We start from the raw sequence: 22,920 nt of genomic DNA on the forward strand, positions 1-22,920 counted from the left end.
GAAGCTACACACACTCATGCAAACACACCAAAACCCGCTCCTCTCCCACACTCCTGTGTTTTTCCCTATCAGAGTTCACCTGTGAGACATCTGGGCTCTGAGAAGAGAGGAGGTGTCCAAAGCCTGAGAACCCTAAAGTGGGGAGATGCCATTACCCCAAATCTTCACACACAAGTGACTATGAAACAGGCACCTAGCTCTTCTCCCTTCTCACTCTTAATTTTCACTCCCGGCCTCTACCTTGTCCATCAACCAAGAGCAAACATGTTAGCACACTCCCACCTGCAGCACATGAAAATGGGCTCTGTCCAACATCCCTTGCCCAGGTATGGGAGTGTTGGGGGAGTGGTCCCTGAGGATCAGCAAAGGGTTAATGCAGAGGGCAAGAGGACAGAAGAGTTTGGCCTGAGCTCTGATTGGGGAAGCAGAGAGAGGCTGTAGTCTGGCACAGGTCTAGAATTGCCATTTTTAGTCTTTCTCTAGCATGACAGTAGAACAGATACCCCTTAGAGGGGTTTCTGACTACAGACACATTCTTGCTAACTGGGCTCATCCTTAAAAGAGGCCCTGCCAAGTGTGAAGCAACTGAAAATAAAACTATTAAAGGAACTGAATCAGGAGTAAGAAGAGCTGGTGCAAGAAGAGCTGGTGGCTCCTGGGGTGAATGCCAATGAGCCATTTGTAAAGTGCTACTTTGACACCCCCCATGCAATTATTGCTTCTCCAAAGGAGGAGCAGGGGAAGGAACGGGAACATGGAAATGGATATGGTATGGTATTGCTTTGCTCGTTGCTCAGGCTGATGGTCAAATGGAGTCAGGGGTTAGCAGCACCAAAAATAACCAGGCAGCTTCAGAAGATTCCATGAGACCATGAGATATAGAGGCACCCGCCCTCTCAGCCAGCTGACCCCACAGCCCAAGGTAATGTTGAAGAGGCCGACCCTCACATCATGTTCACATTTCCTAAATTTCACAAGCACTACTTTGGAGCACTGGAGGTTAAGCCTCAAGAAATGAGGATGGGCTGGGGCAGAGGGAGCAGGCCTGCTCTGCAGAACCAAAAAATTTGCTTAGAAAAAGACAAATCATGGCTTAGCAAAAGAGGATGGCAATGTAACTCTTCCAGCTGCTGCCTGACTTGGAGCTCCAGGGAGGAGATGGAGGGAGGAAGGAAGGAAAGGGTGGCTTCTATCACTGAGGGCCCCCGAGCACCCATACCTAGAAGCAAACAGCAGCACCCCCTCAAAGGGGAACCAATACCCCTGATTACTTTGTTCCCCAAAAGTACCATTCTGATGGAGAAGCCTCCCCTGGGGGAGCACTCTCACTGCAGTGATTGAGCTCAGAAATGGGCGTCCAGCTGGTAGCCGGGGAGCGAGTATCCTCTCTCAGCAGGCCTGAGCTTCAGCCAGGCCACCAAGCATACATATAGAATTCAGTGGATGGGACCTGGGTTCTTCCCTTGCCCCTTCACCTTAAGTGGGATAGGGAGAAAAAAAACCTAAACCACAGTGACCCCCAAAAGGAGTCTCTGCCTCAGTGGCTCCTGGAACTGGCAGGGTCCAGCTGATTCAGCTCTGACTGGTCCAGAAGTTCAAAGTCATCCCCCTCAGCATCAGTGTCCAGGTCTGAACTAGGGGCCCGAAGGAAGCCTCTTGTTGCTCTCCGGGGAGGTGGGCCAGAAGGGCCTGGCTGGGAGGCCCCTGACAGGGCCAGGTGAATCATGCCCTGGGAGACCAGGCTGGCAAGGTTGCTGGTGAGGTTGGATCCTGCAGGCAGGGCACCAAGCAGGAGCTCCGGCAGTACAGCCTCGTCCTGGCTGGCAGGAGGGTTCTGGAGCTCCTCGGCTCCTGGTGGGGAACGGTACATCAAGCTGGGCATCCCAATGCTGGTATCGTCCTCATCATCCAGGCCAGCAGGATCCACATTAATGGAAGGGAAGTCTGGAAGGTCTCTGGCAAAGGATTCTTCTGGATCACTGTGACCATCTAGGTCTGGGAGAACAGAGGGGTGTCTGAGACATGGCAACAACCTGGCACTCCTGTGCCCCAGCCCCACAAAGTCAGCCCCATGTAACCCGATTTTTCTACCCTGTAGAAAAATCTTCTCAGGGTGAAGCAAAACCTATAGCACTGGTTGGCCTTTCCCCTCCACTTACAGACTGCTATGATCTCTACTGACCAAAGAACTCCCTCCCCTTCCTCCAGTACGCTCCATATGAGCCTAGAAACCTGAGGCTACTAAGGGAGGATTTCAAGGAGAGCAGCAGTACCATTCTGGCTGTAGCCATATGCCAAAGCTGTTCTGCCACCTGATCCACACCTCAGAGAGGAGGGGGCAGTATCCCCTTCTGCCCAGGGAAGCTAAGTGGCAACAGTCAGAGTCATTATCAACTTGGGTCCAAGGTTCCCCTCACCTTCAGAGCCTTCTGTTAGAGGTGTCTGGCCCCGTGAAAGATTGAATGTGCCATTGTCTGTACAGGAGACCTCAGCATCCGAGTGCTCGGAGTCTGTGATGGCCAATTCCCTGGCAACAGTAGAATCATCCAGCTTAGGAAAGAAAAGACCAACAAGCCTGAAGAGAGAATGCCATTAGGAAAAGGTGCAGTTCCCCAGTTATAGCTCTACTAATTAGCCAGCCCTAAAGGCTACCCTAAAGCCAGCAGTGCAATCAGGCACAATAGGGACTTCAGGCAATATCTTTACCCCTTTTAGGCTGCTCCCCCAAGGAAAACACCCTTATTTATCAATCTTGAGCATAAGAAGGAAAGTAGTGTGGGGAGTCAACCAGCCACTTACTCTTAAGCAAATAACTGATCCAGAGATAACTTTTCACAGGTGGCCAGGAAGATACATTGCCCAACACAAGGTGGGCTGGGCTGTTTAAAAGATGATCACGCCAGTTCCAGAAGTTCTGCCATGATGGTAGGGGTTAAAAGGAGACACGGAAGAGGGTGTGCTGGTCACCAGGCTCAAACTAGGATCTATGCACACAGTCCCAATAGAACACTAGCTTCTCTCCTCTCTGTTCTTTGGGCAAGGGGAGGGTGGGGCCTTGAAGCACCCATAATGAACTTGAAAACCTAGTCACTGCCTAAACATGAGCTGCCATACAGTTAAAGGGGGCTAACTGGCCAGTGGTGCGCCTTCCACACCCAAGATACCTGAGGACAGAAAGCAGCAAGCTCCTCTTCGCTGTCACTGTGGTTGTCCATTGCACGCTCTGGATGTAGAGCTCTGCGGCGCACTATGTGGAAAGAGCAGAAGGCCTTGATGCCTTCCCTTAAGGGGAAACCCCCACCCGCCCTGGACTTCAAAGACATAAAATCAGAACAGAACAGAATGAATCCTCTGAATATATCCTGAAGCCCCCATCACAATGCCTGAGGGTGGGGGTTGCTGAGCCTAAGTAACAAGGTAAGCTGATAACTGGGGAGAGAAAGATCTCTCTTCCATTGCCTCTCCTCCACCAGCCCCTCCACACTTTTGTTCTGATCAGATGATCAACAAGTCGCAGGATCAGCTAGGGGCAGACAGGATGTCAAGGTGGAAAGTGGAGGCTGTCATAGAGAGGGCAAAGGGAGATGCTCCACCTTGGTTAAATTCGGCTTTTGAGGACTGATACTATTTAGCTGGCTGTGCCAGGGGGTGTTGGGCCTTGATGACCTTGTGTGTGCAGGGCTCTCTGAAGGCTAGGGCTTAATGAAGTATCTAACCTGACCAGCCCACAGGAGGGAGGAAAAAGTTCACGGAACTGTCATTCATGTGTTGGAGGATCTTGGATCTTCTGGCTTCTCAGGCAGCATGAATCACCTTTGGAAAGCAGCTTTCAGTAGTAAAAAGAGGCCTGGCTTAGAGGTTGCCATTTACTAACTGTGAAGTTCAATTTCTTTTCTCAAGGTTGTGAAGGTTAAATAAGACATGTATGCAGAGCTGCCAGCACAGTGCTCGGGCACAAGGAAAGTACTTCCTAAAAAGCAGCAAACACTAGGGATATCTTCGCTGTCTGACTTTTATTCAATTTGGAAGAGCTTTCCCCAGATTTGTTTAAAATGGGAGTGTCCGGAATTCTAAGTGGGAAAATTGGTAAGCCTGCACAGACTTCCCGGAATAAAATATTACTTCTACCTACCACCGCCCCCTACACACCAACCACACCTCACTCACTTCTCCAACTTCTGAGGACTCACAGGCTTCTCCTTGTCTTCCCCAAATTGCCCAAGTGGAAAGAAGCCTCCCCTTGACACTTACATTGTCTCTCTCTCTGCTTCGACATCATGTAGCCACGGACACTGAAATCTAGCCGCTGCAGAGCTGGCTTCAGCCGTACATATGCTCGATCCCACAGTCGGTGGTACACAGCAAGGGGCCACATCATGACAGTGACAACTGAGAGAAGAAGTGGGAAACAGTGGCAAGGTGGAGAAGGGGCTGTACGAAACAGTCCTTACTGTCCTTCTGTCACTGTGCCCTCTGGACACTCAGTGGGAAATAGTTCTGTTTCATTCTGCTGGTCATCCATCTTTACTAGGCTCCCCCACTACATGAGGGGGTTTTGGGGGGCAGAGACTTCTGCAGCCACCTACGTGGCTGTGCACAGCAGAGTGTGCTGCCGATACGTTAAGAACAGAACCAGGCAGTGTGGTCACATGCATACAGGTGTCACTGAGCCATACAAAAGGCTAACTGGTAACAATGCCTCAGAAACTAGACAACAAATCATGTGAGCTTCTGGCCACAACCATAACTACTCAGTTCTTCCAGCCCCACACAGAGTTCAGGCCAACAGGAAGTAACTAAATTTAAAAAACTGTGCTCCAGAAGAAAAAAAAGTGCTCCAGAATAAGCAAAATCTAGTAGAGAAACCTCTAAGAATTGTGTTCTGCTATTACACAGTATTCGGACTCTAACAATTTCCTCCTAAATAGGAATAGACAGTCTTTATAGTTGGTAATACAACACAGGTTAGTGAACCCTCAATGATTTCTAAAGCTGACTTAGTAAGAAAAGTACTTTATGTGTGGGGAGATTGTTATAGATAAGAAGAAAGATACTTTCATGACACCAAACAGGTTATGAAAATATAAAAAGATCATTTCCTGGAGAACCAAAATATAAAAGTCCTCTTTCTAGACCTAGAGTTAGCTGTGGCTGGAAAAGCTAGCAGGGTAAGCTCAGGGGAAGGTTATGTGCCATACTTACGTATTAAGTAGGACAGCAAGAGCCCAGGGATGTAGCGGCCCAAAACGGCCAAAAAGGTCAGTATCCCACAGCTCAGCAAGCAGAACTGGAGGAGTCAGGAAACAGTATTAAGTTTCTGTTACATGGAGGGAGACTGAGGTGGGGACAGGGGATAGGTGGAGATGTGATTAAAATGATTCTTTATGACCTATGAGTGGGCATGTCAGAATCACAGCTGTGTCTAGCCACTGTTGCATCCCACAGTGATTACGTCTGGGATGGAAAGGAGGATGTCCATTCTATTCAAACTCCTTTTCCGTGGCTAACCCAACAGGGCTGCACCTTTCCTGCTAGGAAATTGGTCTGCATGGGCTTAGCCAAAAATTCTCTCTGAAAGCAAGTGTTGGTGGTGGGGTTTTTTTAATTTAAAAAAAAAAAAAAAAAAAAAGGTAAAAAATTAAAAAACCCAACAACCTACCACATGTTTACTATGACACAAAACGCACACAAGCAAGCCTTCTTTGCCATCTTGGGGCTCAATCTAAGGAAGATGGCTCAATCTAAGAGGCAAGCACCCAAAGAAGGAATCGTCAAGCTCTTCCCCTAGTCCTAGTGGCTGGTCAGAAACCCCTTCCTACAACTTCCCTTTGTCTCCACAATCATCGGGGTCTTTCCTCTCTTGAATGAGGATATGCCATCACAGGACTGTCTCAGTTTAGCATGAACTGAACTGAGAAGCCAGAAATGAAAGTGAAATGGGAAGAGTCTTACCTTGCCTGGGTTTTGCTTTTTGAAAAGCAAAAGATTCCTTATGAAAATGGTCCCACTAACCCAGACTTCAGCTACGTGGTGGCAGAGCTCGGGCACGCTGAGCAACCGAGGGTGCACAAAGCCCCAGCTATAGGAGAGAGAAGGGGGAGCTGTGAAAGGAGGGTGTTGAGGGATTCCCCCCTCCGCCCCATCTTGCTGTGTAGGCAGCCGATGCTTCTAGGTTTCAATTGGAGCTGGGGAGTGGCTAGTCCTAGGTGCTCTGGAAGTGAAGTGGGACTTTCTTCTTGTCTCACAGGTTGAAACTTGAATTTAGAGACTAGGAGGGCACGCTTGTTCCGACAGCTCCACCCTGTGAGCAAGCGGCCCAATCCACGTGTATAAACCTGCCACCAGCTCCAAGGCCCTTTGTGCTTAGAAACATCTTCCCTGCACTCGGACCATTGCAATTCACTGTGATTGCAATTCAGGGATAAAAGTAAAGCACAGTCTGACACTGCTGCTGCTGAGGGGAGGCAATGGTGCATGTGTCCATCAGAGAGAAAACAAACAAAGCAAAAGCAAAATAAACCATAGCAGAGGAAATTCCTTGGATCAAACGTATGGGATGAATGAACTGAGAAATGAAAGCAGGAGCTGTAAGACATAAGAGGAATCTTTGGCTTGCTGATGCCTGGAACCAATGTGTTTTCTGACCAGGAACTTTAAAAAGCCACAGGTCACAGAAAACACTAAATGACCTGGTATAAAAGCCAGGAGACAAATGAAGTAAGTTGCCTCGAAGTTTTCACAGTAGGGCTAAAAAATGCAGCTAATTTCCTGGCATGTTAGATTACGGGGCACTACAACACTTCTTTTTCAAAACTTTTCTTAATAGCAGAGGACACTAGCCATCTCAACATATTGCTGCCTGAATTTTAGATTTGTTAAAATGATTATGCGGAACAGACTAGGTTCTCAGCTTATACTCTGTATCCATAACATGGGGTTAACAACATGGAACCAGAATATTACAACAAGAGAATCAATCAGAGCAACGAAAAGGGATTTAATTAGTGTTCCATACCTCTCATTGTCTAATGCGTCGGGTCTTGGCACTACAATATTAAAACAAACACCAGCATTAGTTGGTAGGGAAAACTAAACATAAAAATGTTAGGCTGTTGGTCTGACAGCTCAAGTTTTAATAGGTTTGAGGAAAAGAAAATGCTAATAGCCAATAAAAAGGAGACACTATGTTACACTGACAGAGTTAGGGAACTGCAGACACGGGGATGATGGCTGATGCCTGCTCATTTCTCCAGTGGGCGGGTGAGGGGATCCAAATGGAGCATCAGGACCCCTTCTACTTTCTACAACTGAGAATCAAGGTGCACATGAAAAATGACCCGTCCCACCCCTCAAGTGCGTCTTGGTTACTGAGACGCATACATATCAAGGTGCACCAGGTTACTGAGGCGGGTTATATTTACTCCAACCCTAAAATCTGTCTTTTCTCTTTAAAAAGAGACCTATTAACTATAGTGAACGATGTCAAGTCTTTTGACGTTCACAAGCCATAAAACAGGTGAATGAACTACATGACTCCTTAAAGTCTCTGCAAAATAGGATGGGAATGTATTTAAAAGCTGTATACTTTGGTGTAAATATCCTGCCAACACTTCAAAATTAACATGTCCAAAACCTACATCAATTTTCCTCGCTCTCAACCCCCACCCCAACGGACTCCCCTGCCTGCTGCTACTGTATACACTGACCATAACCCCATTCTCCTATTCTCCTAGCTTTGAACTCCCACAGCTGGCTTTTATCCCTTAATTCTTCTAACCCCCTATTTACCAGTCTTAATGTGTCTTCCTACTTCTCAGCTCTTGAAGCCACCCATCAATTGTTTCCATGAATACTTCTCTGACTACTTCTCACACATACTGCCATAGTTTCCTATCAGGTCTCTCTCCTTCCTCATTTTCTTCTCTGTGAGCTTGCAAAATGCTATCAAATTAAGCTTTAATATCACTTCAGCATATAAGCTTTAATAAAACAATGTTCAATGACCACCCACTAGCTATAGGATAAAGTCTAAACTTCTAGGCCTAACTCAAAAGCCTTGTAAAATCTAATCTCAACATGTTTTCAGTTTTATTTCTTAGTATTCCTTTCAGTGACCTCTTCGTTAGGGTGAAAGTGACCAATTCCCTGCTCTCAGAGATGCTTTGCAGCTTCTGGTTTCTCAGACTAATCAAGCTACTGGCCCCTCTAAAAACACACTTTTATATTCAACTGTTCAAATCTCTTGCTTCATTCAAGGCCTGAGCCAGGGCCAAAATACATAATAAACATACCGATCACATACTGCACCGTGACATATTTGGTACTGTGTTACAACTGTCATTTCATTTGTCTTCTGTTTATGTATGTACAATCTTTGAGAAAAGGAATCATGTCTTAGAGTACTATATATAAGTCACAACACTTAGCTTACTGCTTTATAAATAAACAAGTTAAAAGAAATCCCTGAGAGGCAAACTGATACCGCCTCAGTAAAGATGTAGTATGCAATGAGAATCTTTTTTTTTTTTAACTTGAGGACTACTTACTCCTCAGACCAATAATGAAGGTTAGAACATCTCAGGTGGTGGGTACAGGTCTCCTGAGCTTAGTAACAATGGGAAGGGTGGAGCACAGCTCCACCAAACTACAGAAGGAGCACCAGCCCTTCAAGTGTCTCCTAAAGCAAATAATTCAGGCATCAAAAGGTATTCCCAGTTCTATATACTCCCCCATAAACCCCCCAAAATAAGGTAAAAATTAAATAAAAGATCATTTCCAGTTCAGATTGTTCTAAATGCTATCGAACTCACCTTTTATTTCAGGCCAGATTTTGTTCTTCCATTGATCTATACACACAATGATCATTGAGCTGAACGCAAGTAAAAATACAAGACGAAGGGATGTCAGTGCAAAGAACCTATAGAGAAGGAAAAACCAGATTATTATCTAATTAAGCTACTTTCAGAAAGGACCATATGTATACTTCAGAATCTAGTAAATAGACTTAAATCCTAGTTATATAGCTTGGGAAAATCACTTAAACTTTCTGAACATCAGCTATTTTACCTATGTGGCAGAGGTAATAATTTGCTTCTGTAAAGGCAGAGGACTAAGTCAAATAACCTCTTAAAGCTCCTTCCAACTTATAAGTCTGTGATTCCATTAATTTCAGGGAGAAGAAATTCATTCCTGATAACAAGTTATTATAAGGATGAAAGCAAACACCTTTCTACCAGATTAGACCCTAGTGTAGGGCAACAAACTGATAGAGATGTATTAAGAAGCATATAATTCAATTAGATATTCTTTTACAGACAGAGGAACTGAGGCCCAAAAAAGTAAAATGATTTGGTCAAGGTCACACAGAAAATTAGCAATGAAGCTACATCTCAAGAGCCAGTTCTTCAAAATTAACACTAATACTTCTTAAACATTTCCTTAAAATTGAAGAGAGAACACTTCTTGATTGATTTCATGAGACCACATTACTCTAATACCAAAGCCAAAGACACTGCAAGAAAACTACAGACCGAGATCTCTTATGAATACACATGCAAAAATCCTCAATAAAATACTAGCAAACTGAATTTGGCAGCATATTAAAAAGATTATATACCATAACCAATTCCTGAGATTTATTTCAGGAATACAAGGGTGGTTCAACACATAAAAATCAATAAATATATCATATTAACAGGATGAAGGAAAAGTTCTTTCTTATTTGAAGGAATCAACCACAAATAGATATTTATGAAAAATCTGGGAAATCTTAACACCTACAGCACACCTGAAGATATTAAGGAATTGTTAATTTTTTAGATGCGATAACATTATGGAAAATAGGTTTTTAAAGAGTCCCTATTTCTTTTTTTTTAAATTTTTTTTTTTCAACGTTTATTTATTTTTGGGACAGAGAGAGACAGAGCATGAACGGGGGAGGGCCACAGAGAGAGGGAGACACAGAATCGGAAACAGGCTCCGAGCCATCAGCCCAGAGCCCGACGCGGGGCTCGAACTCACGGACCGCGAGATCGTGACCTGGCTGAAGTCGGACGCTTAACCGACTGCGCCACCCAGGCGCCCCTAAAGAGTCCCTATTTCTTAAAGATACATACTAAAATATTTATGAACACAATGATGTGATATCTGGGATTTATGTCAAAATAATATAGGTTGGCAAGGAAAAGGGTGTAAAAGAAGAAGAACCAAGATTCACCATGCACTGATAAATGCTAACATTTAAAATCTTTCAGAGGCGCCTGGGTGGCTCAGTCAGTTAAGTGTCTGACTTCAGCTCACATCATGATCTTATGGCTCTTGAGTTCGAGCCCCGCGTCAGGCGGTGCTGACAGCTCAGATCCTGGAACCTGCTTTGGATTCTGTGTCTCCGTGTCTCTCCGCCCCCCCCCCCCCCCCGCTCTCTGCCCCTCCCCTGCTCACACACTCTCTCTCTCTCTCAAAAATAAACACTAAAATTTTTTTTTAATCTTTCATAAGATATTTAATAAAAAAAATTAGTTCTAGGAGTGTTTCTATACCCCAGCATGAGGCCTCTAAAGCAGTGCCTTTCAGTGTCTGTAGTCCAGTGCTGGCCCACAAACTGATTTTGGCAGTCTGTGAGGAAGTAAGTACAAAATTTAAAGTCAGCATTTACAGGGGCACCTGGGTGGCTCAGTTGGTTGAGCGTCCGACTTCGGCCAGGTCATAATCTCATGATTCACGGGTTCAAGCCCCACATTGGGCTCTGTGCTGACAGCTCAGAGGCGGGTGCCGGGAGCTGGGAGCCAGCTTCAGATTCTGTGTCTCTCCCTTGCTTTCTGCCCCTCCCCCACTCACGTTCTGTCTCTCTCTCTCTCAAAAAATGAATAAACATTTAAAAAAAATTTTTTTAATAAAGTAAGCATTTAGAAATTTTTATAGAAGTTTGACCAAGTAATTTGGAATCTAAGAATACCTTTGGGTTTATATTTTCTGTCCCTTTTTTAAACTCAATTTTTCTAGTAACTGATTTGTATTGTACTTTACAAAAGTAATGATTTGCCACACATCAGGGAAGACACCACCACTAGCCCTCACCACAGATGGTTTGAGAAACCATTCAGGGGGCGCCTGGGTGGCGCAGTCGGTTAAGCGTCCGACTTCAGCCAGGTCACGATCTCGCGGTCCGTGAGTTCGAGCCCCGCGTCAGGCTCTGGGCTGATGGCTCAGAGCCTAGAGCCTGTTTCCGATTCTGTGTCTCCCTCTCTCTGTGGCCCTCCCCCGTTCATGCTCTGTCTCTCTCTGTCCCCAAAATAAATAAACGTTGAGAAACCATTCAGTTTCTTTTTTTTTTTTTTTAATTTTTAAGTTTATTTATTTCTCTCAGAGAGAGAGAGAGAGAGAGCGTGCGCACATGGGTGGGGGAGACGCAGAGAGTGAGAGAGGGAGACATAGAATCTGAAGCAGGCTCCAGGCTCTGAGCTGTCAGCACAGAGCCCGATGCGGGGCTCAAACTCACAGACCATGAGATCACGACCTGAGCCGAAGTCAGATGCTCAACCGACTGAGCCACCCAGGCGCCCCTAAACCATTCAGTTTCAAGAGGGAAGCTGAATGCATTGGAGAGATGGTTCGGCAGGGCAGTAAGACATGGCTTTTAAAGTCAGACTGGTTGGAGTCCAATTCTCTCAACACCCGCTTAATCCTGTGACCTTGAATAAACAAGCTTAACCTCTTTAAGCCTTGGTTTCTTCATCTGTATGTAGTGGTAACAATAACAAAACATGCAGGATTGTTTGTAGGTAATAGAAACAACATACTTAATTGCCTATAAAAATACCATACTTGATCTTGCTAAAAAGAAGAAAACACAAGGCACCAAATACATGCCAAACACATTGCTCTATTCAATTTTACAATGTAGCAGTGTTATTAGCTTTATAACAACTGATCAAACAAGGGTTAGGATGACCAAGGTTTGGTTATAAATGAGCTCTTCTCAACTCAACACAAGACCTCATGACTTGACATAATCACAGGATATGAAGAATATAATCCTTATATTTAAAGAAAAAAATAGCTTTATCTTGTGTGTATCTATGAATACCTATACATACGCAGGGATTGGCAGAGGAACTTTTTGTCTCTAGACATTTTTGTACTTGTATTCAACAAACGTGAATCCACGTTACGTACTTTTTAAAACTATACAAATAATGAAGGATGGGAGGAACCAAGAACTGAAAAATCCAGACACCAATGATAACCTATTCCGATTTTTCTACCCCACCAGTTAAAGGACACTGTAATTATATATGAGATTAAAGAATGAAAGCAGCTTAACAAAAATAAGCCTCTGGAGCTGCCCCAGGTCATTAATCTTTTCTCCAAAGCCAGTTCATCACCCCGGCAAGCAAAGTTAACAAGGCCAAGGATAAGGGCTCTAGAACTTCTTGCTCCCCAGTTCTGCTGCTTCTATATGCCAGCATAGGAGGAAATGGCATGACCACTATTTTCTCCAAGGTTCTTGAAAGGGCTCCCTGGGAAGGCAATTTTCAGACTGTCTACAATCTCCACTTCCCAGATCATAATTACTAACACAAATATAAATTGCGGTAGGGATAGGATATTAAGCTCTCCTAAGGCAGGCCGGTTTTCCAAAAATGATGGCAGTAAAAATACTGTTTCTCCAAGACCTGAACTATTTTAGTAGCCTGTTATAGTGCCCACCTATGCTTCAACTCAATCCAACAAACGTGTACTGAATGCCCATTTTATGTGGAGGCCTTGAGGTAAGCAGCCCAGTTACAGAAAACAGTTAAGACATGGACCTTACTCTCAAATGTATTTATTTGTCTATGTGTGCTTGTAATATGACAAGATAACAATAACAAAGAAGAGGACATTTAAGCTGGGATTTAAAAGATAACTGGTAAAGGGGTGCATAGGTGGCTCAGTCAGTTAAGCATCCGACTTCTGCTCAGGTCATAATCTCATGGCTTGTGAGTTCGATCCCCCTGTCAGGCTCTGTGCTGACAGCTCAGAGCCTGAAGCCTGCTTGGGATTCTGTCTCTGTCTCTCTCTGCCCCTCCCCAGCTCACGCTCTGTCTCTGTCTCTGTCTCTCTCTCACATATAAATAAACATTAAAAAAAATTTTTTTAAGATAATTGGTAAGAATGGGGTACCTAGCTGGCTCACTTGGTGGAGTGTGTGACTCTTGATCTCAGGTTGTGTGTTGGAGCCCCACACTGGGTGTAGCGATTACTTAAAAAATAAAATATTTAAAGAAAAAAAAGGTAAGTGGTAAAAAAACAGGGCAAAAGGATGTGGGGAAGGAAAGGACATTCAGATAGGGACAACAGCCAGCTGGCATGACATATTTAAGGAACAACAAGCTGTTTCATATAACTGAAACACATAGAATACAAGGAGGGGATGAATATGGGGAGAGAAGAGCCTTTTATGACAAGCATATTGATTTTATCCTGTAGATAAAGGTGAAACAGTAACGAGTTTTACAAAAAGTTTTTTTATTTTTTGGGTCATGAAGGCTAAAACTGTGAACATCTTTTTTTTCCCCCTTAATTTTTTTAATGTTTATTTATGAGAGAAGGGAGGTGAGGCAGAGAGAGAGAGGGAGAGAGAGAATCCCAAGCAAGCTCTGCACTGTCAGCACAGAGCCCATGAGATCACGACCTGAGCCAACATCAAGAGTTGGATGCTTAACTGACTGAACCACCCAGGCACCCCAAACATCTTTCTCCACAAGATTAATCCTGACCCATAAATTAATTTCAGGACCAGATTTATCTTTTTCTTGAACAAGCCAATGTAGGAACTCAGAAAAAGTTTTTCCGTGTGGTATAAATAACATTTCTTGGGAAAATAGTTTCTTCCATACAGATAAAAACTTAATTAATAGGATATATCACCTCAATATACTGCAGTTGACCCCTCCAAGGTAATAGATAATTAGCATCAATGTTCTCTTAGAAGTCTGACCGTCAAACATAAAATATGGATAAGTGTGTGCTTTTTTCCTTCCAGGCCTCAACACTAAATCCCTCAACAAAAAAGGAATATCAATCTCAGATTAGTGTGCTTTGTTTGAAAAGCGTTCAGAAAAGAGTAAGACTTGGACCATGTGAAAAGAGGTCACATTAATGCTTATCATTTTACAGATGTAACCCAGAAGCACACCTGTAAGACAACTCTGCAACCATGTGCAAAGACAAAACATAATTGAAGAAAGTATTTTTGAGATCAGTACAGATAAAGTATGGAGGAAAAATATGGAGGACTCTCCTGGATTAGTTTAGTCCTGCAATGTCTTTTCATGCACGCCAAAAACTTCACAGGCAGATATAACAGTGTACAAGTTTGATACGACAACATGTGAAACATTTCTTAGCAACTATAATCAGCATGAGAACTTCCCAACTTAGCAAAAACAACTGCAAATGAAGTCAATTCTGAATATTCACATGTAAATTATTCAATTTGGGGATTGCCCACAGCCCATTACTCCTTGTATCCACTGTGGACTCACAATCTATTCTTTCTTAATGATATGTTTTTTTCTTTTTTTTTTTAATTTTTTTTTTCAACGTTTATTTATTTTTGGGACAGAGAGAGACAGAGCATGAACGGGGGAGGGGCAGAGAGAGAGGGAGACACAGAATCGGAAACAGGCTCCAGGCTCTGAGCCATCAACCCAGAGCCTGACGCGGGGCTCGAACTCACGGACCGCGAGATCGTGACCTGGCTGAAGTCGGATGCTTAACCGACTGCGCCACCCAGGCGCCCCGATATGTTTTTTTCTTTTTCATAAAAGCAACCATGTTTATTGGAGGAAATTTAGAAAATGTGATAGTTATAGAAGAAATTAATAAACACGAGGGGCATCTGGGTGACTCTGCTGGTTAAGCGTCCAACTTCGTCTCAGGTCATGATCTCACGACTAGTGAATTCGAGCCCGTGTCCGGCTCTGTGCTGACAGCTCAGAGCCTGGAGCCTGCTTCAGATTGTGTCTCCCCCGCTCTCTGCCCCTCCCCCACTCACACTCTCTCTCTGTCTCTGTCTCTCTCAAAAATGAATAAATGGGTGCCTGGGTGGCTCAGCCGATTAAGCATCCGACTTTGGCCTAGGCTGCAAGTTCATGCCCCGCATCAGGCTCTGTGCTGACAGCACAGAGACTAGAGCCTGCTTCAGATTCTGTGTCTCCCTCTCTCTCTGCCCCTCTCCAGCTCATGCTCTGTCTCTCAAAAATAAATGTTAAAAAATTTAAAAAAAATTTTTAAATAAACATTTATACATACACACACACACACACACACACACACACACACATATGATGAAGTTAGTATACCATCTATGAAAGTCTTACCAAAAAAAACAAATTTCTTGAACCGGAATCTGATCAATCCTCTAGATCCAACTACCAACTTACAGGAAATACAGAGCACAAGGGGAATATGCATAGGGATACAATAAGTAAAATCCACTCTGCTGCTTTCTTCAACAAATTACAGAGGAAGAAAGATTGAAAGGGAACAAAGAGTAAAAGACATGTAAAAAACAGATCAGTCACAATATGTGGACTTCATTTGGATCCTAACCAAGTTTAAAAAATAATATTTCTTTTTTTTAAGTTCAAGCCCAAATGTGGGATCAAGAGTCACATGTTCTACGGACTGAGCCAGATAATTTCCCCTAAACACAAGTAATATTTGAAAAAATTGGAAGTTTGAACATTGATTAGAATCATTAACTTTCTACATATGATAATGGCACTGGTATTTTTTAAAGTATTTTTCAGAGATTTTTCACATTCTGAAATACTTAAGAGATTACATTATAAGACACCTGGGATTGCTTCAAAACAACAAAGGAAGAGGTGAAAAAGAACTGAGGTACAGAAGACACAAAACTGGTCATGAATTGAAAAATTAAAAAAAAAAATTTAACATTTATTCATTTTTGAGATTGAGAGAGGAAGAGCATGAGCAGGGCGGGGACAGAGAGAGAGACACAGAATCTGAAGCAGGCTCCAGGCTCTGAGCTGTCAGCAGACCATGAGAACTCACAGACCATGAGATCATGACCTGAACTGAAGTCGGACTCCCAACCAACTGAGCCACCCAGGTGCCCCGAAAAATTTTAAAACTGAGTAGGTAGTAGTACATAATATTATTCTACTTATGCATGTTTAAATTTTTCCATAACAAAGTTTTTTAAAATGACCCGTTATCCACATACATGCCCTAAAATGTGAAGAGGTTATTTTCTTCCATTTATTTTTATTTTATTTTCTTTTAATGTTTATTTATTTTTGAGAGAGAGAGAAGCAGAGTGCGAGTGGGGAAGGAGCAGACAGAGAGGGAGACACAGATTCTGAAACAGGCTCCAGGCTCTGAGCTGTCAGCACAGAGCTGGATGCGAGGTTCAAACCTGTGAACTGTGAGATCATGACCTAAGCTGAAGTTGGACGCTTAACCGACTGAGCTACCCAGGTGCCCCTATTTTCTTCTATTTAAAAAAATTCACATATAAAAACTCCATGGAAATATATGTCATATCTGGTTTAAAAACCTCCTTCTTCATTTACCAATACATAGATGAGTTTTCTTGAATCACCAGAAAAACATCAAAAACGATTATATCATACATACATACAATTAGTCTGTTAAATCTTTCTCTAATTGAACATGTCTCCAATTTTTGATATAAAAAAGTAAAGCTGAATTATATATCACTGAGCATGTATTTTTGTCCTTACTTCCATTAACTACTTCAAGTGGAAATACTGGGAAATACTTTTTAAAAATTTTACCTTCTTTTTTTTAAAGTTATTTTTGAGAGAGAGAGAGCAAGAGAGCATGAATGCGGGAGGGGCAGAGAGAGAGGAAGAGAGAGGATCCCAAGCAGACTCCACACTGTCAGGGTAGAGCCCAATGTGGGGCTCAATCTCACAAACCATAAGATCATGACCTGAGCAGAAATCAAGAGTTGGATGCTTGGGGTGCCTGGGTGGCTCAGTTGGTTAGGCAACTGACTTCAGCTCAGGTCATGATCTCATAGTTTGGGAGTTCGAGCCCCATGTCAGGCTCTGTGCTGACAGCTCAGAGCCTGGAGCCTACTTCAGATTCTGTCTCTCCCTTCTCTCTACCCCTCCCCTGCTCACGCTCTGTGTCTCTCTGTCTCTCAATAATAAGTAAACGTTAAGAAAAAAATTAAAAAAAAAAAAAAAGAGTTGGATGCTCAACTGACTGAGCCACCCAGGCACCCCTTGACTTTTTTATTTTTTAATAACAGAGTTACTGAGATATTTCGTATACCATAAAATTCGCCCTTTTAAATTGCCTAATTCAAAGGTTTTTAAATTTTTTTTTTAATGTTTATTTGTATTTGAGAGAGTCAGAGCACAAGCCGGGGAGGGGCAGAGAAAGAGGGAGACAGAATCCAAAGCAGGCTCCAGCACAGAGCCCAATGCAGACTCAAACTCCCCAGCCATGAGATCATGACTGGAGCCGAAGTCGGATGCCCAACCGACTGAGCCACCCAGGCGCCCCTAACTCAATGGTTTTTAATATATTCAGAGTTGTGTAATTATCACCATTATCTAATTTAGAACAATTTCATCAACCCAAAAGGCAACCCATACTCGTTAACAATCATTGTCCATTTTCCCCCAGTCCCTGAAAAGACATTAACTTTTTTTTTTTTTTTTTGAGACAGAGTGTGTGTGCACATGCAAGCAAGCAAGCAGAAGGGCAGAGAGAGAGAGGGGGAGGGGGGAAAGGGAGAGAGAGGAAGAGGGGGAGAAAGGGAGAGGGAGAGAGAGGGAGGGGAGGGAGGGGGAAAGGGAGAGAGAGGAAGAGGGGGAGAGAGGGAGAGAAAGGGAGGGGAGAGAGGGGGAGGGAGGAAGGGAGGAGAGAGGGGGGAGAGAGAGGGGGAGGGAGGGAGAGAGAGGGAAAGAGAGGGAGAGAGAGGGAGTGGGAGGGAGAGAGAGGGAGGGAGAGAGAGGGAGAGAGAGGGAGAGGGAGGGAGAGAGGGAGAGAGAGAGAGAGAGAGACAGAGCATAAGCAGGGGAGGGGCAGAAAGAGAGCGAGACACAGAATCCAAAGCAGGCTTCAAGCTCTGAGCTGTCAGCACAGAGCCTGACATGGGACTGAGCGACCCAGATGCCCCTTAGGTGTCTCAATACATGTTGCCTAATTACCTTTCAGAAAGATTATTGAATTTATGTTGCTATCAATCATATACCAGCTTTTACATACTTTCCCCAGAATTAAATACTACCATTAAAAAAATAAGCAGAAATTAGTAACTCACTGCCATTTACATTCAAATTTTTAATTACTAACGAGAGTGAAATGTTATATATCCATTGATTCATTATTTTCTACTTTTTTTCTTTTGTAAACTTTTCACCCCCTTTATTAGGGGTTAAAATTCAATTATCTCTCTGAATAAAAAATATTCCTTGGAAAAACAACCCGGTTTCCAGAAAAATCAAGAGAAATTCCAAAACCAAACAATTTTCTTTGAGGTTAATTATACCACGGATCTTCATAATTAGTACAGGTGAATTAGAGTTTGCTATATCATAAATAAAATAAAGAGCACATGTCTATCTTCAACCAAAGAAGATACTATTTCTGGGTTTCTTTGTTATTACAGAGTAGGCTTGTCTCACTGGCACTTCAGAACAAAGCATCCCATCCTATAGGGACAAAAAGCCCATTATTGTACGGCACTTGTGGCCATCTGGTTAATGAGCTAGTCACTGGTAAATCAGTATGAAAAAAATTAACCCAACCCACATAATTTAGTGATAGTTGTTGCTTACACAAAACCAGAAATGAAACCAGCTAGTTGCTAAACACCTACTTTATGTTAATGGACAGAAAGCACCCAACCTTAAAATTAGGACAGATAAAAACTAATGGCGGAAGACAGGCAAAACAGTAAGCCAAGGCACCCCTGGGAGTCTCCTTGGCTACCAAAAGCAACAAGAACCCTCCAAAGACCAGCATGAGAAGCATTTACTCAGAATGTTTCATCTGAAATTTGACGTGTAAATTTTTCTCACAGAACAAATGCCTCTACTTAACTGGGCCCTGCCTTCCATTTCCTGTCCCTATTATTTTTCATTCATATTCTAAACTTTTAAATCAGAATTGCTTTAATCACTACTCGGTCATTTTTGTATTTGGATTCTTTTGGGGGGAGAGAGAACATCTTTATTTTTTGAATCGTGAAAACAATAGATTCCATGATATCCCTAGAAGATGGTATGGTTAACTGAGACAAATCATTGTAAAAGCAGATCTCAATAGGGAATCAGCTTGTGACTGCTCTAAATCGATATCCTTAATTGAAAGACGGTCTAGAATCCTAGAATGTTAAAGACTGGAAAGGAGCTCTGAAGCCATCTAGCCCTCCTTGAATCATGTGCCTTTTCATAGAAGGGGAGGGCTTGGAATGCACACACATGTCCAGGGCTCCTTAGTGCTCCCCTGATCTCCTAGATCTGAGTTAAACCAACAGGTTACTTCAACCTGTTTTTTTCTGATCCTGTCAGGATACACTCTGGTTGACTCCAATATTCTTCCCCCAAATCACTCCTTTACAGATGGTGCTGAGGTTAATGAAAACACAAGCTATTGGAAAGGAAGGCCTGACATTTCTGTTATTATCCTAAAGATAATAACATGTCAGTAACCAGAAGCAGCATAGGCTGAAAGATTTCCGATATAATCACCATAACTGCTTTGAAACCTGAAGAAAAAATAAAAAAGACTGAAAGCCCTGAAATACTATAGAGGCAAGGCATTTACATCCATCTCTTTTACGCTGTTGTTTTTGTTTTATTAAGATGTAAGAGGGCACATTCACACGTACAGAAAAACCTTGACTGAGAATACAGAACACTGAAAATTAAGAGTTACTACCTACCTGAATTTGGATTTTTTGTACTCCTATCCAATCTCCTAATACCTCAAAATGTATAAAACACCACAGTTAATGATGTACCATCATTTAAAACAAGGGAAAAAAATTTCAGACAATTTCTCTGTGACCTGAGCCAATGATCCTCTTACATTTTCTAAACATTTATAATGTCCAAGAACTAAACAGTCTTTGACATTCCTAACTGAAATGTCAACACATGTTGACATGTACAACATGATGCTACCAGAATGTCAAGTCTAACTTTCATTTTGAGCCTCAAATTGTCTTCCAAGGAAGCTCATTTCCTAAAACAACAATGCTATGAATTCCAATACCAAACTACCTTAGCCTCTGAGGGTTTAACACTATCAGTCACTCTGTAGCCTTCATGGAGATGAGTCCTCTCTCCATAAAGTATAAGAGTCTCAAGAGTCACACCTTTATTTTGCTATAGCTCTTCTGTACCTAGTAGAGAGTGATGGGAATGTAACAACAGTAACCATGTTCTGGATACTCAGTAGGCAACCTAGCAGGAAATGCCAGAGACAAAGACCAATCACGACCAAGACTACAAAAAGGGGAGCTGAGTGAGATTCTAAACATAGAATATTAGTAAACTTAAGCAAACACTGTTAGGGGCCAGAAAATTAAAGTTAACTGTAACATTCAAAGATGTGCCTCAATCACATAGGAGAGCAGCTCCCTATAAATACAGACCTCCACTCCACATTCTACTTCAAAAATCTCTCAAGCAGGGCACCTGGGTGGCTCAGTTGGTTGAGCGTTCTCAGCTCAGGTCTTGATCTAGCCATGAGTTTGAGCCCCGTGTCAGGCTCTGTGCTGACAGCTGGGAGTCTGATTCTATGTCTCCCTCTCTCCGCCCCTCCCTCACTCACACTTGTCTCCATCTCTCTAAAAAAATGAATAAATGTTTTTTAAAAAATCTCTCAGGCAAGGGGCATATGGAAAGTCCCCTCCTCAAAAATAACAACATACATGCTGACTCATTTGTATTAATAAACCTTGATGAAGTTTTTATATATTAGCCAATCACACTTGGATACAAACTGGTTTATGAAGGGCCAATATTTCCCCCCCTAGGAGTACAATCTCAATGTAGGAAATGAAGTTTTGGCTGAATGGTTTGGGGTTAGGAGTTGTGATGGGGGAGGTGGGGGAAAGGAAGAAAACGTCATTTTGGGAAATGCTCCTGACTGAGGTGCTACACTTAAAGATTTCTGCCAAAGAAAGAAAAGGAAGGAAGTAGGTACCTGGGGATCAGAGAAGCACAACCAAAAATAAATGAAGAATGCTGTAGGAAAATTTTATCATCAAGTTTGCTAGAGACTCCGGAAGCAACTAATGCCAGAGACTGCTCTGACACCTCAAACCTGAGTCCCCTTCAAACTGTGAGAGGCTTAACTTAATAGCTGAACCTTGTGTCTATCAATGAATTTGACATTATTTTGCTCCAGTTCACTGAAAATCTTTCAGACAAAGGATAATAAATGTTTTGGTTCTAAAACCAAGAATTTCAGGAAAACGTACTTTTAGCAAAAACACATTTTCTTTGGAAACACATACTTCGTTTCATTTCAGGTTCATCCAGAATAGGTTTATTTCATTCAGCTGTAGAAGCCCCCCTATACTTCAGTTCCCTTGGAATTTGGTGAATAATCCTTTCCTAGTTATGAGTAATTCCAAGCTATGCTTAGCAGACCGTATGAAGACCTATGTCCTCTTTAGGGGATGACAACTGAGAAGCAGCAGTTTCATTTTCGCACAGCACGGCACACAGACTCTTAAAGCATATTTATAGTTTCCCTTTTGCAGCTCAGGAAAACTCACACACGCTATTAGGCATCCTCAATCTCCTTGCCTATAAACCGTGCCTAAGGATGTCTAATTCCTTGGAACAGGGAGGAGATGCAATCGTTAAGTGGCTTTGAGACGGGTGAAATTTACCACTATTTCATAACTGTTCTTCAAAAGCTTATAATTTTCTTTCAAGTTGCAGCTCTGGAGGCTCTCATTGACGCTCAGACTTCATAAACTCCCTTGAGCAGGGAAAGGATAACTAACGTGCTAATTCAGATCACTCAAGCTTGTTTTCTTATCACACCTTTGGATACTTTTGCAAGACCTCACGCCTCACGCCTCTACCCCAATATAACAACTACTAAAATCAAAGCTCTGAGAATGGTCTTCAAACCACATTTGAGCGGACAAGAGACGGGAAGTGATGGCCTTAAGTGACACAGCTTTCCCTAGCCAAAATGAGGCGTCCTCGCTCGCTTCGAGCGGCTCAAGATGTTACCAGAAGCTCCTGCCAGATGTGCGGGGCAAGGGTGCGGGAGCAAGTAAAGCAGGGAAGATAACTGGAAAGCCCTGGGGAGAACTGCGATGCCAAAGCCTGCAGGAGGAATGGACTGGAAGGAGGTGAGGCAAAATTAGGCAGGTACTGGAAGGAGCCAAGGCAGCGAAGAAAACAGGAGAGGCGAGAGGTAGAGCCCTAGAGAAACCTGACGAATTCGCGCCTGGAAGGGTTTCCGAGGGTCCAGTTCTCTCACCAGAAAGCCGCGTTCAGCCCCAGGCACCACAGGGCGCTCCTGGCTGGCCGCTCCCACACCAGGGCTGCCTGCACCCGGCTCAGCAGAGGCTCGTAAGGCCCCAGCACCTCCACCAGGGCCCGCTGCGCCGCCTCAACCTGCTGGTCTCGCTCCCAGGAGCCTGACATAGTGCGGCGACCCCTCAAAGTAGGCCCCGAAGCTGGGCCTGGGGCCGCGGCCACCCCCTCTGCCTCCGCCATCTCCCCCCTGGGAGCCACAACATCCGGGGCCGCGGCCCGTCGGTCACAATAAACACCGACTGCGCAGATGCGCGATTCCGCGGGAGAGGCCTCGTCCCTCCATAGTGCGCCTGCGCACAAGCTCTACCTCACGTCCTCCCAGAGAAGAGAACGCTGCGTCAAAGTACGTCCCCCG

General features: G+C 43.5%; 1 protein-coding gene across 1 annotated transcript; it reads right to left on the reverse strand.

Moving 5' to 3' along the window:
- Positions 1-20: 20 nt before the first annotated feature.
- On the reverse strand, positions 21-22,837 carry RETREG3 (reticulophagy regulator family member 3). Its single transcript, XM_030295125.1, has 9 exons — positions 22,507-22,837; positions 8,811-8,917; positions 7,016-7,046; positions 5,953-6,079; positions 5,203-5,287; positions 4,252-4,389; positions 3,165-3,247; positions 2,418-2,550; positions 21-1,995 (listed from the first exon to the last, which is right to left on the reverse strand). Exons 1-9 carry the CDS (start codon positions 22,743-22,745, stop codon positions 1,538-1,540), a joined length of 1,401 nt encoding a protein of 466 aa, XP_030150985.1. The 5' UTR covers positions 22,746-22,837; the 3' UTR covers positions 21-1,537.
- Positions 22,838-22,920: the final 83 nt, after the last annotated feature.

Source organism: Lynx canadensis, chromosome E1 (genome assembly GCF_007474595.2).
Source record: "Lynx canadensis isolate LIC74 chromosome E1, mLynCan4.pri.v2, whole genome shotgun sequence".
NCBI classification, from domain to species: domain Eukaryota; kingdom Metazoa; phylum Chordata; class Mammalia; order Carnivora; family Felidae; genus Lynx; species Lynx canadensis.

Excerpts from the sequence above, each read along its gene's own strand:
- RETREG3 (XM_030295125.1), bottom strand. The coding sequence starts at position 22,745 with ATGGCGGAGGCAGAGGGGGTGGCCGCGGCCCCAGGCCCAGCTTCGGGG. Across the intron at positions 8,918-22,506 it reads GGGCTGAACGCGGCTTTCTG|GTTCTTTGCACTGACATCCC; the intron begins GTGAGAGAACTG and ends CCTTCTCTATAG. Across the intron at positions 1,996-2,417 it reads TCTAACAGAAGGCTCTGAAG|ACCTAGATGGTCACAGTGAT; the intron begins GTGAGGGGAACC and ends CTGTTCTCCCAG.